This window comes from Phodopus roborovskii, unplaced genomic scaffold (assembly GCF_943737965.1).
Source record: "Phodopus roborovskii unplaced genomic scaffold, PHOROB, whole genome shotgun sequence".
NCBI classification, from domain to species: domain Eukaryota; kingdom Metazoa; phylum Chordata; class Mammalia; order Rodentia; family Cricetidae; genus Phodopus; species Phodopus roborovskii.
In genome coordinates this window covers 4,604,422-4,622,644 of record NW_026125562.1, presented here as the reverse complement: position 1 = coordinate 4,622,644, position 18,223 = coordinate 4,604,422, and the positions used below count along the sequence as shown (strand labels likewise).

The 18,223-nt window shown below is 45.7% G+C and overlaps 1 protein-coding gene across 1 annotated transcript; it reads left to right on the top strand.

The window, feature by feature from the left end:
* The first annotated feature begins 1,314 nt into the window (after positions 1-1,314).
* On the top strand, positions 1,315-3,224 carry Kcna2 (potassium voltage-gated channel subfamily A member 2). Its single transcript, XM_051177770.1, has one exon. It carries the CDS (start codon positions 1,473-1,475, stop codon positions 2,970-2,972), a length of 1,500 nt encoding a protein of 499 aa, XP_051033727.1. The 5' UTR covers positions 1,315-1,472; the 3' UTR covers positions 2,973-3,224.
* Positions 3,225-18,223: the final 14,999 nt, after the last annotated feature.

Here is an 18,223-nt window from a genome sequence, read left to right as displayed (position 1 = left end):
TCTGTGCTTCCCTGCTGAGATGTGAGTGATTTTCTCTTGGGAAGAAATCCGTGGTCCAGCGCCTGCCCAGCTCAAATGCCACCCAACCTAGAGCAAGGCCTGAGGCCCAGGGATCCCCTGAGGTCCAGGGATCCCGGAGGAAGAGTAAGTTACTACCCAGCGTTCTACTGAAGCGATCTGGCTGTGTGCAGGGTCTCTCTAGCTGGGAAAGTGTGTTGGGGGAGGAAGGATTGCTTTTTCACAGGGGCTTAGCTAAAATCAAAGAGGAAAAGTCTCGCCTTGGAGGAATAGGTATTCTGACACCAGGGTGGAGAAAACAGGGTCGCTCTCTGGTGGCAACAGAGGACTAAGGGCAGAAAGTGCTTCAAGCTAATGGGAAGAAAGGCTTACCCAGCAGAGGCTGGAAGAGTCACTAGCACCTAGGAAAGTAGGCACAGGGGCTTGCACTTGCAAAGAGAGTATCTGCCAGAGTCCCTCTAAGTCTTGGATCCAGCTGCCTTAGAGCCCTGGTTTCCACCTTGCTGCTGTGTTTTCCAGGCCACGTCATATCTTCTGAGGACAGCCAGGAGGACTCTGGCTTTTGCTGAGCTGTGCATCTTACCTCCTTCCTTCCAAAGACACCAGGACCAGGCTTCATTCTTCTCAAGTCCTGAATGCCCCTTGCCAAGCATCCAGCTGTCTCTGCAACCCTATCCAGTCCTAGAGCACACCTCCAGGACCTGGAGCCTGCCCTCCTGCTCAGAATGACTCACCATTATTTCCAACTCAAGTGAGAAGATGTGACAGGGAGTTGAGCTGCCTGTTTGTGTATCTAGGATTCCTGTGGCATCTGACCTGCTCTTCAAGAAAGAAAACCTCAGGCCCCTGCCTGGCCAGGTAAACAAATCAACCAATAACAGCCACATAGAGTCATTGGGGGGGTGGTATCAGGGATAAAGACCCAGGCCCCAAACACCCCACCATGAGTACCTCCTATAGTGCAGGTGTTGGCAAGACATTAACACAGTGCCTGGCAGAGGGCTCCCTCCTCACCTCCTCCTATGGAGCTGTGTATCCCAGGATGCTGTGTGGTACACAGGAGCCTGTCGAGGTCACCTGCCCCCAGTGCAGGCCATTCAGTAATTGAAAGATTGTTCCTGAACCCTACTGATCCCTAGACAAGTTACAAAGTAAAAGTAGCTTCAGTGGCAGGGGTGATGGTGTGGTCATGTTTCTGAACTCTTTTGGCTGAGATGGGGGACATCAAGTACAGTTCATGTCAGGTTGCCAATGACTGGTGGACTCATGGCCTTACCTGCCTCTGTCTTTCAGCCAAGCGAGGCTGTGACTCCAGCTCTCAAGGGGCTCTGAGGCTCTCCTGAAGGGGCAGACTAATGCTTCTGCATTTCCTGGGTCCCAGTTACCAGCATCCTGAGCCCCCTGCTGCAAGCAGCTGGAAGGCATAGAGTACAGCACCCTCCTCAGCCTCAATTATGACAGTGGCTACCGGAGACCCAGTGGATGAGGCTGCTGCCCTCCCTGGACACCCACAGGACTCCTATGACCCAGAGGCAGACCATGAGTGCTGTGAAAGGGTGGTGATAAACATCTCAGGTCTGCGGTTTGAGACTCAGCTAAAGACCTTAGCCCAGTTCCCAGAGACCCTCTTAGGGGACCCCAAGAAGCGGATGAGGTACTTCGATCCCCTCCGAAATGAGTACTTTTTTGATCGCAACCGCCCTAGCTTTGATGCCATTTTGTACTACTACCAGTCTGGGGGCAGGTTGAGGCGACCTGTGAACGTACCCTTAGACATATTCTCTGAAGAAATCCGGTTTTATGAGCTAGGAGAAGAAGCAATGGAGATGTTTCGGGAGGATGAAGGCTACATCAAGGAAGAAGAGCGTCCTCTGCCTGAAAATGAGTTTCAGAGACAGGTGTGGCTTCTCTTTGAATACCCTGAGAGCTCAGGGCCTGCCAGGATTATAGCCATTGTATCTGTCATGGTCATTCTGATCTCGATCGTCAGCTTCTGTCTGGAAACCTTGCCCATCTTCCGGGATGAGAATGAGGACATGCATGGTGGTGGGGTGACCTTCCACACCTACTCCAACAGCACCATTGGGTACCAGCAGTCTACATCCTTCACTGACCCTTTCTTCATTGTAGAGACTCTCTGCATCATCTGGTTCTCCTTTGAGTTTCTGGTGAGATTCTTTGCCTGTCCCAGCAAAGCTGGCTTCTTCACCAACATCATGAACATCATTGACATTGTGGCTATCATCCCTTACTTTATCACCCTGGGGACAGAGTTAGCTGAGAAGCCAGAGGATGCCCAGCAAGGCCAGCAGGCCATGTCACTGGCCATTCTCCGTGTCATCCGGTTGGTAAGAGTCTTTAGGATTTTCAAGTTGTCCAGACACTCCAAAGGTCTGCAGATTCTAGGTCAAACCCTCAAAGCCAGCATGAGGGAATTGGGCCTCTTGATATTCTTCCTCTTCATTGGGGTCATACTCTTCTCTAGTGCTGTCTATTTTGCAGAAGCTGATGAGCGAGATTCCCAGTTCCCCAGCATCCCGGATGCTTTCTGGTGGGCAGTCGTCTCCATGACAACTGTAGGCTATGGAGACATGGTTCCAACTACCATTGGGGGAAAGATAGTGGGATCCCTATGTGCAATTGCAGGTGTGTTAACCATTGCCTTACCAGTCCCTGTCATAGTGTCTAATTTCAACTACTTCTACCATCGGGAGACAGAGGGAGAGGAGCAGGCCCAGTACTTGCAAGTGACAAGCTGTCCAAAGATCCCATCCTCCCCTGACCTAAAGAAAAGTAGAAGTGCCTCTACCATAAGTAAGTCTGATTACATGGAGATACAGGAAGGAGTAAACAACAGTAATGAGGACTTTAGAGAGGAAAACTTAAAAACAGCCAACTGTACCTTGGCTAACACAAACTATGTGAATATTACCAAAATGTTAACTGATGTCTGATGAAACCTATTAATGTACTCACAGCTCAACAGGACTAATGCAGATGTTGCATAATAGCCTGCATTGTAGTCAGTGTTCTACAGTGTGCATCTGGTTCTGCATGGAAAGCAATAGTCGTGCAAGTGACTTTTGACTTTTTGAATTTTGATTTAGAACACAGAATATTTATCATGGCTTTCATGAAATCTTCATCACTGACTTACAGGTTTCCAAAGATGGGAGTCACCTATGGAGCCAGTATCTCAGACTGGCACATACCTCATAGCCCACACACCATCCATCATAATCATCCTAACTTCCTAACTAAATGCAAACACATGTGGCAGGTGCATTCTCCCTACCACATCCTACTATCCCACTTCAGCCCACCTACCCACTCAAAGAGGAACACCATCATGGCTTAGTTTGAAAGTTCTGGTAACTACTCCAAAGGTCATTCCCATTTTTGCATTGAAAAGAACACACAGCCCTGTGTGTTGGAATTACTTTCTGTGTCACAGGCTGAGGTTTGTGAATTGCAGTTGCCAACTAGATGCTCCGGAGGCTTCTGTTTCATAACAGAAATGCTGCATTCTGCTTTTGCTCTGCAGTGTCGATGTGAGGGAAGTCCGAGGGGTGGGGGAGGGACAGTTACTTCGTTCGACCAATATGAGTTGTCAAGTTTTACATTTGTCTCCTTAGGTCTATGGGGAGAAGCTACCTAATTTGGGGACTTCTTAGCTTCAGATACCATTTTGCAAGCTTCAGGGTCACAAAACATGTTTGATTTCTTCTTTTACTCTGGAGTTTGCAGACATCTGCTTTCCTGATGGTGTGGCCCAGCTCCACTACACTGCAGTATACCAGTCATGCAATAGAGCTGCATGAGTGTTCACTGCATGAATCTCAATATTTAAAACACAGAAAATAACCTATTTTCCTAGTATCCTATTCAGTGTTCATACATAGAGTATTAATAGTCTTGGGATGGTATTGAACTGGGTTTTTTTTTTCCCATCAGAAGGCAAAAGCAAATAGACTATTTGGAATGGTGAACCAAAACTTCTGGCTGGCCCTCCAGTCCACCCATCTTTGTTCTTTCAATGGGAGCAAAGACCCTGCCACACCAGGAGAATGAACAAAAAAATCAGAGTCTAAACACTCAGATGACTGAAACTTAGGAATTAGTCTAGTCACGGGAATGACTACAAAGCTTACCAGGGCACTGATCCTGAGGACAGGCAGATCTGTGGGTTCAATGTATATAAATATATATCAGCTATCTATCTTTCTCGCTCATGTGTTCCTCTAGTAAGCTATAGAAAACTTGCATTTGAACATTGTATAAGCTTATGCAATATTTTGACACAGGGCAATTTATGCATGTGTTTGACTATGTGCACTAGAATATATATATATATATATACATACACAAATGTGTGTATATGTACATTATACACACACACATATATATATATTCATTCTCTGGAGTTCAGATTCAGGAGCAAATCCATTGCTTGGTGGGTTGGTTGTATAAGAAGCCCAATGGGTATGGTAAAACCCACTGGACCTGGGTTTGCTGTCATTGCCTCAGACACACTCCAGTGTTCATGGATTCCTAGACATTAGAATTGTCTTTCTGCCCTCCATGTGCTGCAGCTTCAGTTCCCCATGGCTGAAGCTTGTCTTACTGAGTGCACAAGGGTCCTATAGCCCTCACAGCTCCAGCTATCCTGGGCCAGGCCCACCCCAGGCCTCCTCTCTACCATCCGTCCCATTAATCATCTCCACTATTATCTTCTCCTCTGTTTGATTCTCTATCATTTGGGTCTGCATTCATCATTTTCATGAACCTGTCCCTACTTTGAAACCAAGGAGTAAAACTCCCTGGGACCAGATTATGCTGATCTAGAGAAAGCCTCCTATTGGTAGAAATTTCCAAATTCCAGAACCCTAGGATGGATTCCCTACATAACCCAAAGCATCATTTTGATTACTGAACTCAGACTCTCTTCCTAGCACACTGGTAATAAGAGCTGACCTTAAAAAAAGAGCCAAGGGATGTATAAAGAATTACCTTCACCCCAAGAACAGTTAAAGAATGAATGAGAGCTGTACAGCCTCAAAGTAGAGAATGTGTTGGCAGTAGAAAAAGTTGTGGGAGACAGCTTTTGCCTCTTCATGCTGGGCTCCTTTGCCTTTTGACACAGTGGCTTCAATTCCCCAAACATGATGAATCATAGTTAGGCTGTTCAGCATTGATTCCAACCCAGGCATCACTGCTCACTAGTTGGTACCTACAGTTGTCTTAGGGGAGGTGGGGGCACCAGCTCAGGGTGCTAGTCCAGGGTGCTCATTGGTTCCTGGTCACCCACATCTCCAGGTGACTGAACGACATCCCATGCCAGGCACAAAACCTCTGTGCTTCTCTTCTCCTTTGTGAGAGGTGGTGCTGAACTTTATGACATGAGGTGGGAGGGACATAGCTTGGATGTAGGTTAAAGCAACCTATACAGAAGTGTAGGTCAGGGGAAGATACCTATTCACAAAATCCTCGGCCTAGGATCCATCAAATGTGTACACACATGCATCATAAAATAAATAATATATCATTGTCCACACAAGTATAAAATATACAACATTTGTGCAAAATACACAGTCCAAAATAATATGAAAAGCATACAAATAAAAGGTAGGCAAAACATAAATGTGCCATCCAAACATAGAATGTGCATACCAACACAGAATACCCACAAGAGATGTATTTAACACATGTGCAAATACACAGCATACGACTCATGTGCAAAATATATAAATTCAACTGAAGAACAATGGATAAACATATAAAATACATAAATGATTCTTTGTCATTGTTCCTGCACATAAGTTCACCATATATACACAGTACACAGAGCTACACTAGATGCACAAAAAAAAAATAAAAAAAAAACAGTACCCATGCCCAAGAACACACAAAATTTAGACATTGAATCACTAATCATGCCTGTGCTTCCACATCTAAAACTTGATGGACAAAGGCAAGGGATCAAATTTAATTACTTTTCCTTGCCCATATCAATAACCCTCAGTATTCTCCAAGGAGCGTCTTCTTTGACATCCAGCCTCATTCCTAAGACAGAACTCCTGAGGTTTTAAGCAGAAAGATGGGCCACTGCATCAAGCACTGGAATCTCCTGGCCTGACCTTTCACTGCTGTTGAAACAGCAATCAGGGTGCAGGGTGTGTGAAATGAGAGCTAGCAACCTAATATCGGCTTCCTTGATATACCTTTTATTCCAGAGATAATTCACACAGATGACTCTAACTCCCAAATCTCCAGATTTGTCCCTATTCTTTTGAAGCAGTGATAGCTCAAGAAATTAGGATTCTGGAGCCTAAACCAGGCTGAAATATTCCAACATTCTTTGAGCCCAAAGAACTTATTACCCAACCTTCTAAAGTACCTCTTTGTCTGAAGCCAGTTCAGCAAATTCATTCTCCCCCTAAAATGAGACACCTTTTCTTGCTTGTGGCCATTTCACTCACTCTTGGGCACAAGTCCAATGAAGTCAACTCTTGATCCCCAACTTTGACTGTGCAATCTAGTCATGCTTCCTTCTCTCCTGCTTCCCCACCAGGGCTCCTAGGGAGGCCTGGCATCCCATTCAATTGTTGTGCCTTGATAAAATTGCAGACCAATTTAGCTGAAGTAAAATGTGATGAAGGACATTAACCTGTGGCTAAAGGAGCGTTAACAATTTTTAGAGAGCCTGATTTTTATCCTCTATTCTAACACTAGATTTAAATACTTTGTAAGATTTCCCAGCATCCTAGAGCCTCGGGACTGCTTCTTCCTGCTAGTAAGATCAGGTGGGGACTGAGTGCATTTTGGCAAAAGCTTTATTCAAAATGGAAATTAGAAGTTGCATCCAGCCTTGGATTAAGATTTTTGGGCTCTACTCCTATGGTCCTGGGGGCTCTATCCCTCCCTTCAGGGTTCTGTAGAGGAGGCAACAAGAGCAGAGAATGGGCATGTGGTCCAAAACTTGTACACCTAATACACTGGGACTTGTGTTTCCAAAACAAGGTATCAGTTTCCACCCTAGCTTCATGAGATGTCTCTGTGGCCTTGAACTTTTTTAAAAGTTGAGATTTCTGAGAGGTTGAAAAGGAAGGCAATGAAGTTGCCGGGGAAAGAAAGTAACAGAGCTGTAGACTTTCTAAGTAAATGTATCAAGAACCAAATATTCATTGGTTAATTAAATTTAATTCAGGAACCCAAATTTAATCTAGTTAAGGCTCTGTGCCTTCCTGGAACTCCCATGGTTATGAGAGTCAAGTCTTGGTGAGAAAAGGCTGCAGTTCTGAGGGTCCTCAGCCTGGGAATTCAGTGCCAGCCGCAGTTGTGGAGAGGAGGTAGAAATTGATCTTCCCCAGAGAAAACTATAGGACGTATGAACAGCATGTGAAGCCATAAGGAGACCACAGTGCTCTGACTTGCTAACCAAGGAGGGAGAAGGACCCCAGAGCTTTCCAGTAAGCCTCTCTTCCCCTGTCATAAGACTCTTCATGTCTGGGATGGGATGGCTCCCTGGCCTGAAAGGGATCTGATGCCTAGGCTATTACTCCTGGTTATACAATAGAGGTTCCTTTTGCCTTGATAAATTTTCTGTTGTCCAGGTTCAAACTAATGACCTTAACATCCTCACTTACCACCCAAGTCAACCAGCAGGAGATATATGCTGGGAGCTGTCACAGTAGTTATTGTGACTATAATCTGTACCCTCAGACTAGGCCCTTTTTGAGAACAGCACCCCAACCCCCATGGAGCAGAAAGCAGGGACAGGAGGGGTAAGGGAATCCCCAACCTAGTCCCTTTGCCCCTCTTTCTGCTCCCCTTCCCCCTAGAACTCAGCTCCATCCTTCATAGTTTGTGTCTAATGTTTTTTTAAAGAGGAAATGTGCAATAAAAGCAATAGTGACTGTTTTCTTTAGCAATAGCTCTTTCAAAACTTTTGCTCTCAGGACTGAAAAGTGATAGATAGTACATAGCTCATCAGATAATGTCCTTGACCTCTGGACATTTGTTCATACACCTCTGTAGTTCTTCTTCCCACATGATCACAGGAATGATTCCTGTCTGTTGAGCTCTGACCCCCTTCTGAAATGAACATATACACAGGTTCAGTGTTCACCCAAGGAAGGCCCATGAGAAGGCATTCTTTCTGTCTTTTTGTGTGCACCTCTCTCTGTATGTGTCTCTGTACCTCTGTCTTTCCTTCCTGCCTGTTCTTTGACAGCCCCCTAGAAAAGTCTAGGCACTGAAACCTTGCATTTGAGTGACCTCATGCCAGCCCATCTTGTTGACTTTGTGTTAGTCTGTCAGGTATAATGGAAGCCTATAGGAGAGTGCTTACTGATAAGACTAAAGCATCCTGAGCCATTGTAGAAGGTCCTTTCCATGCACTAAAAGCCATTACTTGATTCTTTTGCAGCCCTCTCCAGGAAGATGACTATGAGGGAACGTAGCCCTGTGGTGTACACCTGGGATCAGTTACTTGGGCAGATTTGAGGATTGTCCTCTGACTCTCCTTCACAATGGGCTGACTTTCTCAACCACACAGACTCTATCATAGTTTTAGAGCAAAGTGAGTCTTATGGATTTGGGTAGAAGTGGACAGGCACAGAGGTATGGGCAGCCAGAGGATATCATTAGTAAAATAAACCCCACCCCATCCCCACTACAGGGTGCAGCTGTGCAAATATTTCACATTATCACCCAGGGTTTTGGAAATGACCCCTTTCTTGAAACATCTGTGAACTGAGCTATTAATATTCAGACTGGAATCAGGGATGGCTGGCGACCCCAGAAGCCCATTCCATTCCTTGTCAGTCTACTTTGCTCCACACACCCTTACATAGCCTAGCCATGGGAAACCTCAGGGAGGAGAGTGTCCTGGGTACTTTGCAATCCTGGTTATTTGAGGAGAAATGGGAAAATGTATGGTTCAGCCTTTGTGATTGGAAAGTAGTATTTCCTTAATAGGTTAGTATAAACTCTTGCCTTAGTTTAGTAGAGCATTTAGAGAAGACAGAAGACCTTGCATGGCTCAGAGTCAACCTTCTAAACCTCAGTTCTTGGTGTATGGAAACAGGTGAAGCAGACCAAAGAGACAGGCTGAATGATGCTGGCTGCAAAACAGCTGTGAGCACATCATAGCTTATCGGATGATGCCCTTGCTTGCCTCTTCCTACCGAAAGTACAGAAAGACAACATAATTCTTATCAATAAAGGTTTTAGTTCATTGGTCCTGAGTCATTAGAGTTTTTCCATATATACATATTCCTGTGTGTATATATGTATAGTATATGTATATATGTATGACATTATTTCAAAAACTACACACATAGGTGTTGACCAATCTCGGTTTCACTAGTGTGGAGTAAATTGTCATTCTAAGGAATAAGCTGCGTTTACTTGAATTTTAACATGACCTTTTTTGGCATTCTTTCCACCTCTCCAGTTCTGTGCTTCTTCTGCTTAAGAACCTATTCAGAAGGCATTGTTTCAAACAAAAGAACAGGCTCGGGGGTCGCCTCTTTCCCTTCCCTGCCAGGGGGCTGCCTGACTCAAGGATCAAAGGGAAGTGTGATCCCAGGGCCAGGTGCTTTCTTATCCTTTATTGTCTGCCTTGGTTGTCTGTAACCTCATCTCTCAAGACCAGAAAAGTTATGTGCAATTTTGTAAGCTCTAGGAGAGTAGTATGCTCTGAGACTTGGCACAGGGATGTTCTATTTAATTTTCTCTTGGTCAGTCTTAAGAGTCCTAGGTTTGAATTTCTTGAGTTTTTCTTGAATGAAAAAAAATGGGCGTTGTGGCTATTGGTGAGACTAAACCAGCCGTGAAGTTGAGTCCGGTTAGTGGGAGCAGAGTGCCAGACCTAAAGCAACCAAAACCTTCTTGTCTTCTTGGGGATGAACTGTCTACACCATTCAAGAAACTTCTGAGAGGGAGCCAAAACATGCCCCCTTGCTATCTTGCCTGGCAGTGTTAAACTCACAGGGAAACTTTTTCCTCAGCCTCATCTCCTGCATTAGACTGTATACATTCTACTTGGAAGTGGGTGGGAGGGATTCCTCACTAGTATCTGAAACAGTTGAGGTGATACATGGGTGGCTGTCGTCTCCCCACATTCCCAGAAGCTTGGCACTCTGGTCAAGTGAGCCGTCATCCAGTAGTAGACACCTTTAACCTTGACTTGGCATGACCAGCTGTAAGTGCTGCAGTTGGCCTATCTATATGGTCACCTCCCATCCTGCACGAGCCTCAGCATGGAAACTCATCTAACTTCCTGTGCTCTTCTACACTCCTAAAATAGGCAGATATGTTCCAGATGAATGTGCAGCTGAGAAGCCCTTGCATCATTCTACTGATGGATGCAGAGGGCAGGTGTGATTACATAATAACATGGACAGCTGCTGCTGCTGCTGCTGCTGCTGCAGCTACATAATTAAGGGGAGTAGAGAAGTGGCTGGGTGATAGGACCTTAGGTAGCTACCCAGAGGACTCGTATCTTTGGGTCCTTGTGAGAGGCCTCTAAGCCCTGCCTCTCCTTGAAAATGACTCCCTAGACAGTGCTGCCTTGTCTGCCTGACTGCATAAACACTCGGGCTGCAGAGAAAGCAGAGGAGGAGCTTAGGGAAAAGACTGTTTTGTTGCAGACACTTTCCCTATTAGAAGCTCATGTGACTGACTTCTGAACTTCTGAAGTGTAGGGCAGAGACGTGTACCTGCCAGGTGAGGCTAAAAAGGAGCACAGCAGCTCAAGGCTAAGAACTGCAACAGGGAAGCAGGAAGAGAGGCCTGGGTGGCTTCGGCAAGGATGAGTCTCAGCTCCTGAGAGTTTGAACATGCTCTGTGCTTGTCCCAGTTCTGCCTTCACGTGGGAGCCAGCGACCCAGTTTCCCTTTGTTGTCGTGCTTGGATGGTTCCTTCATTTGAAGGGCTCCAGGAAGCTGGAAAGTCCCATGATTGAGCTCCAGCCTGCTGAGCAAACAATGCCCCAGCCAAATTGGCCTCTTCCTGGGTTTCTGCATCCATGCACCCCTCTCTCCCACTAAGGGTAATCTTGGAACAACCAGGATTAATGGTGCCAGCAAGCAAGGGGGATTCTCTTGTTTCCATTACTGACTGAGCTCTAAAGCTCACAAGTGGGGGCTGGTGTGTGCTTATTATGCAGGCTGTCTCTGGAGAACATATCTATATATAATATGATACATATATTATATATGTGTGTGCATAAATATATGTGTGTATGTGTGTATATTTATACACACAATGTGGAAATGGCCGCTCACTTAGGCTCTTGCAGCACAGACTAATTAGGGTTTCCACGGGCTTCTTTGCTGCTCATGCATGACTCTGCAGCTGCCCTCATGTCCTGTCTCTAAAAAATCACTGAAAACTCAAAGAGGAGAGGAAGATAAATAAGCCTCTTTGGGATCAATAGGAAAAGGAACTCCAAGGCTGATGGCAAAGCTTCCTAAGGATGATGCTGAAAGGGAACTTGGGTCTCCATGGTGATAAAAGACAGAGAGCCAATAAGAACTTAAGGCAGAGCAGGACTTGTGTGGAGGACTCATGGGAGTTGGGAGTCATTTAACTATTTGTTTGCTTCATGAAAATTTAGACACCAGCTGTAACTGCATTGCACAGGATGTATAGATGTTATCATTCTTGCTGACATATTCTGGAAGCTTTCAGCCCCACCAACACTGCCCCACCCAGGACTTTTGCAGCTGAGAGTTCCTGTGTCAGTAGGGTCTGATATATGTACATAGATTATACATATATGTGTACATACGTGCCTCAATGAACATTGCCTGTCCACCTTACCATGGGTGTACATAGACTTCATAGAGCTCCACAGTCTTTTGTAAATATTGACACAAGTAAATAAGTATATAAATATATATTACTGAGGATTTATTTTAACATCATTCTGTGTGAAATGACAAAAATAAAATTTTTGACAGACACCAATGCTTTCCACCCTCTTTTCTTGTTTGGATTATTGTCTTTACAAAATAAAAACATGCTTGCCTTACTCTCCATTTTCTGAAGCTACGAAGGTACATCAGACCAGGGCTGCCCACTTGCAATGCATCAGGGACCACCTTGCCCATTTTCCATTGCCTACAAGTCCCATGTAGACACTGTGGAACATAGGGAAAGTAGAAACGGGTTTGCGACCTCCTCCATTGCATCAGCATCTTCCATATAACTGGAGAATGTGTGGGAAAGAAGACTGCTGCAAAGTCCAAAGGGCAGCCTAGGGTTCCTTTAGCCCCTACTTCATCCACCTCTGCCAGTTCCATTGTCTCCATATCTGAACTCACTTCTCATTTGTAGCACAAATAATACAAACTCAGAGACAGATATTGTGGTTCAAGCTGAAGATCAGAAAAGTAAAGCAGCCAGTCACTAGAGAGTTCTTACTTCTACCAAGGCTCAGACCAAAAAGTCAATTCTGTCCTCAGACTGCTTAGCTCCTGTCTCCTCCTGCCTTATATTCCTCTAGTGCTGGGATTAAAAGCATGCAGCACCACCACCCAGCTTCCATGGCTAACTAGTGTGGCTGCTGGGATTAAAGGTGTGTGTCATCACTGCCTGGCTTCTGTGGCTAGCTAGTGTAGCTAGCTTTGCACTCTGATCTTCAGGAAAGCTTTATTTGTTAGATCATAAACAAAATAACACTCATTACTGTAGGTGTCTGGACCAACTAGACTCTCAGCTCTCAAATAGTGCTGCCTACCTTGGCCTCTCAATAAATATAGCACTTGGCAAACATTCACATGATCCTGAGTTCAATCACCAGCACTGCATTAACCAACCATGGTGGTATATGCCTATAATCTAAGCATTCTGAAGGTAGAGGCAGGAGGCCATCCTTAAGTAGATATTGAGTTTGGGAATAGCCTAGAATACATAATACCTTGTCCCAAAACTTAAATTAAATTAAAAAGGAATGGGGTGAGGGCTCGTTCTCTAGTTCTACAAGACATCTCTTGGAGAAAGTACTGGCATATATTGCTGAGGCACAGGAATAGTCTTGCCTTTCAGGGCTAAATGCATCCAGAACTGGACTTCTCAACTTTCAGGTGGCTCAAAAACTGTCATCATATAGAGTATGACCATACAAAGTCCTTGCCCTTAGCCACCAGCAAGTACAACCTATTTCACCCAGCACCCATCCTTATCCTGTCCAAATATCCCATTTCAGGCCCCCCCCAGTTTCTCCTCCTGACAGTCTGCCATGCTCAGTCCCTAGAAACCCGGCCAAGCCCTCCCTCCATTCAACTCCACCCTCATAACCTAATCTTACCTTCAGAAGGCTGTGCTTCTGGGCAGCAGGCACTCAGGTGACAAGGAAGAAGATGAAAAGAGATGTGAATTAATTTGCTGTTGACTCCTGCATGGTGAGTATTTCTTGTGTCATCGTGACTTGCAAGATCTCTAGACCTCTGTGGAACAGACCATTCTGTCCAAGACAATGAGGTTCCTTTCCTCAAAGAAGTGGGAAATGGAGTCAGGTTCCCAGGCTAGCCCTTTTGTTAGTCTACCCTACTAGCTAGGGAATCCCTGCCTCCAAGGGGCTGAAGGGTGGCAGCTGTGGAGACATTTGCCTGTTCCTGACTACGGGTCTTGTTAGGGAAAGCAAGTAGGGAAGGAAGAAAAAGATAGTTTTTTATGGGTGGGAACTGAAACAGTGAGGTCCCCAGTAGTCTCTCTACTTACAGTGGAGTGAGTGCTCACACAGCTCCATGTAGACTACCACAGCCAGTTTGCTCATGCTGGACCTTTTCTGCCTGGCCAGGAGCTCCTGCCCTGTTCCCTCTCCACCCTCTCCAGAGGCCAAAGCCCTGGACTGTGCCCACCAGTAACTCCCAGTTCAAAGAGGCATGGGTTGTGATGGGGTGGGATATTTACTAGGGAGAGATCCCATCTAGTTCGTGGCCACGTGTGAGCAGGGAGGAGCAGCACTTCGAGATCCAACTGAGAAACAAAATGGTCCCCCTGCCCTCCTGAACGAGAATAGCTCCAATGCCAGAGACTGCAGTTTTAGCCTTTGATCTGTCCTCAGAAGCTCTGAGACACCTGGACACACTCTTACATCTTCTTTGAGCCTCAGTTTCCTCACATCTGCACTGAGTCATAACGCCTGCCCGGTCTTGTGAAGATTAATTGAGCACCTGGTAAGTCGTAAAATGTCAATAAAAATATATGAATGTACCTTCTCCTTAAATTGCATGTCGAAAAGACTCACAAAGGGCAGGATACTGAAGAATATGGGACATAAGTTGAATGCTTCAGTGGGTAAAGTGCTGGCTGCAGATCCCCAGCACACATGGAAAAGCTGGATAGATGGATAAAGAGGTGTGCACCAATGTGATCCCAGTGCTGAGGAGATGGGCCGGTGGATGCCTGAAGCTCACTAGTTAGACAGTCTAGTCGGACTGATGAGCTCCAGGTTCAGTGAAAGACCCTGTTCAAGAAATTAAACAGGGAGTGATTAAGGACGACACATCAATCTGTGCCCTACACAAACATTATGTTGTTAGTATGTGTGTGTTCGTGCATGCGTGTGTGCATGTGTTAAGCATTTGCAATCTCTTCCATTCTAAGGATTCCTAATCTAACTCAAGATTAACTCCAGAAGGTGTGAAAATTCTAGAAAACATATGTGGCATGCCATATTACAGCCATTTTTCTGTAGAAAGTGTCGATAGCTGGCCACAAGACCCCAGAATTAAAACTACTGTCCCAACCTAGACTTAGATGACTTCATCATGTCTCTAACATCCAGGATGGGGAAAAAAATTTCCAGAATCATTTCATTTATTTTTTTAATGCACCTGGAGCTTAGGATGCTCTTGTCCTGTGCATCTGGGTGAGGAACTCACCCAGAAGCATTAGTGGCAGGCACAGAGCCAGGCCCACCCTGGACTTCGCCCACCACCCCCACCCAACCCCATCAGACATCTCTTTCTATTAATCTATCCTTCTGCAGTAGCTCTGCCAGGGCCTGAGCCCCCAATCCAGACCTGAAGTGTCCCCAGGCTGATTTAACATAGCTGTCGAGGAGGAGCACATGTTCAAATGTGAAATTCATGCTATTTAAATGATATGTAAATGCTAAGTCTGCATCTCTTTGATCCACTCTCAACCTGACTTTCTCACCATGGTTATTATTGCCTTTCATTCCCTCAGGCTACCTCCTCCTCCCAACACTCCTCTTTAGGTCAGTAACCAGCTGCTTCCACAAATCACTGCCTTATCAGGAAAAGATCAAGGTTCTTTGGCCGTGTACCTGTTCAGTTCTGAACACTAGCCAGGGCTCTGGATGCTTAATGGTTTGTAGTAGAGTTAGGAGGCAGAGCTTCCATCTGCACGGCTGCCAGCACGGAGGAAATGCTGCCTCTCTCCAGGTCTGCTGCCGCGGAAGGTTTACACTCTCTGTTTTGCTGATCATTTGAGGGAACAACAGTCATGTGAGAAGGAAAGTGCTGTGAGTTACAGAGCCTTCTTTCCTCTTTCCTCACCTATCTTCAGCATTGTACATAGCTCACTAACCTCTCAATACCTAGTATCTGATGCTGGTCCAGACACAACAAATAGTCACAGTGGCAACCCAGCTGTCCATGCTATTGGTCCTGCAGAGATAGGGTGATAATCTAGGACTCCTTTACCAATATGCACCTGGTCTGAATCACTTGATTTAAATGGCCCTTGATCAAAATGCTCCCCCTTATTTCCTAATGCCCTGTCCCCGCATGTTCCAGAGATCTTGGGTCTAGAGCCAAATCCCACAGAAGCCCCATGGCCAAGCCCACCCCCAAGGAACGGGTCTTTCAGATTCTAAGTCCGAGGAAAGTTTATTCCTTGGGAGTTAGGATTGGGTTCCATTCTCTGCTCTACTGTACAGTACATAATGGTTACAAAAACAAGGTATGTGGAGGTACTTGAGGGGCAGCACAGTGGTAATAGGGGTATGTGGTGCCCTGCATGTGCCAAGGACTCATTTGGTGTGCTGTGTGCTCCAAGCTGTGCTTCCCAAGGGGTGTATCATTAATTTACCTGCAAGCCCTATAAGAAGGGTGTTACCATTTACATTTAACATAAAGAAACAGAGACCTGGGTTATATTTGTAGGCCAAGGTCACACAGCAAAAGTGCTGGCAGAGCCTCTATGTGGCTGAAGCCCTTTCGTAATGAGCCTTGCAATCAATAGAGTCCTCCTGTTACCACTGCCTTCTTGTCCATGTAACTGAGGGCATTCAAAGTCTTGGAGGAAGACAAATAAGAAAACATCATCTATGCTAAGTAACCTTGATAGCAGTCAAACCAATCCACATTGCCAGCAGAGCTAGGTTGGGCAAGGTCTTGATTTGGGCTTTAAGCCCATCATTGCAGATCCCTGGAAAGTGGCTACAAAGATCTGTGGACAGGGAAAAGCTCTAACCTATAATAAAAAATAAAAAAAAAAAAAAAGTAGTTCCTCCCCTTGTAATGCAAGAAGCCAGACCAAGCAGGAAGCTGAGGTAGAGTATCACACTCCAAGGGTGTTAGATGAATGAGTCTCCTGCCAGGTACTGTTCACAGAAACAAGGCTAAGACCCTAGCTAAGTGTTACCCCATTTCAGGAGGCAAAGCCCTATTCAGATCCCAGTCAACTAGGAGTCCAAGGGAGCGGGTGACAGGTACCTTGTGTAAGGTCCACTACCCAACCATCCAGCTTGGCATGCCTAGCATTCCTGCACCAGGTGGGACCAGAAATCTGTGAGAGACCAGGAGTTAGACAGACTCTTCAGTAGTGTAAGGAGAGGGGCCATGGCTAGCTAACAAAGGTAATGAATTTCCAATATGGCCAACTTCTTCCTCACCCTCCTGCTTTTAGACAGAAGCCTAGCAGCTTAAAACAAAGGCCTCATTGGCTTTTGTCTCCCACTAGCAGCCCCCTGCTGATGGACTAGCTCAACACTTTAAAGGCCAGATCAGGACCCAACAGGACCCTATTAACTGCCCCAACTTCGCCCAACCTAAATTAGGGGAGGAAAATTCTTCAAAGACTGTAAAACCCCAGTCCTCAAGAAGAGTCTGGGTTTTCCAGAGTTAGGCATCCAGTGTCCATCTGTGGCCCCTCCCACCCCTGTATGTGTGTTGTGTGCATGCTTCCTCATCCCCCAACAAACTTTTCTTCAGCTGCTGATCCTGCCTGGTGTTTGAGATTTCTCCACAGCCACACAGCCACAGCCACTGAGGCACTCAAGAATTCTCCTGCTTTTAATTTTTTAACTAGCATAGAAAACGAACCCAATCAAGACCCCTTAAACTGTATCATTAGCAACACAGTCCCTCATCCACAACTATGGTTCCTAATACTCCTTCCTCCAAGATGCTTCAAACAGTAGCTGTGCGTCTCTTTTCTTCCTCTCTCAGTGGTGAAGAGGGGACAGAACCACTTACACACACACACACACACACACACACACACACACACACTCAAAGTCCTAGATGGCTCTGAAAGCTGACAAGATGGGCATTGTGTACAGTACATGCACTGTCTGAATACATCACTCAGATCTAAACAAGCTTGAAAGAACAGCAGCCACATGCAGGCATTGTGCTCTGCACTTTGCCTGTGTAATCTCATTTAAGTCTCACAGCACTATGAGGTCATTGTCGCTATGTGAATTTTTAGATGGAGAATTTAAAATGCAGGGAAGCAAATTAATACCCACTCATTCACAGCTGATGAGAAGCATACTTAGTACTCAAAGGCAAGACATCTGGAAATCCCTGAAACCCAGGCCATGAAACCATGGCCACCTTAATGGGGCCAGCACCCAGGTGGGAGTGACATTGCAGCAGCATCCACCAAGGACGCTGACTCTATTCCCCTGAATGGTGCATGCCTCCAGGAAATTATAGGAATCCTACCACCCTGATGCCTCTGGGAAGAGTCAGGAAGTCTGGGGATTACAATGTGGAGCAGAATTGGATCACCTTCCTTGGGTATTTTTGTCAATGGGACTCATGAGGCTGCAAGGTGTGAATGAGCAATTGCTATATTAAAAGTTCCTGAAAAAGCCTTTCTCCCTTGGGCCTCAGCTCCTGAGAAAGAGAAAAGGAGAATTGGGCTGCTGCGCCTCTTCCCAGGTCCCCTTTTCACTTGGCATTGTCAGGGTCCAGGAAGTGGGTAAAGGGATCGC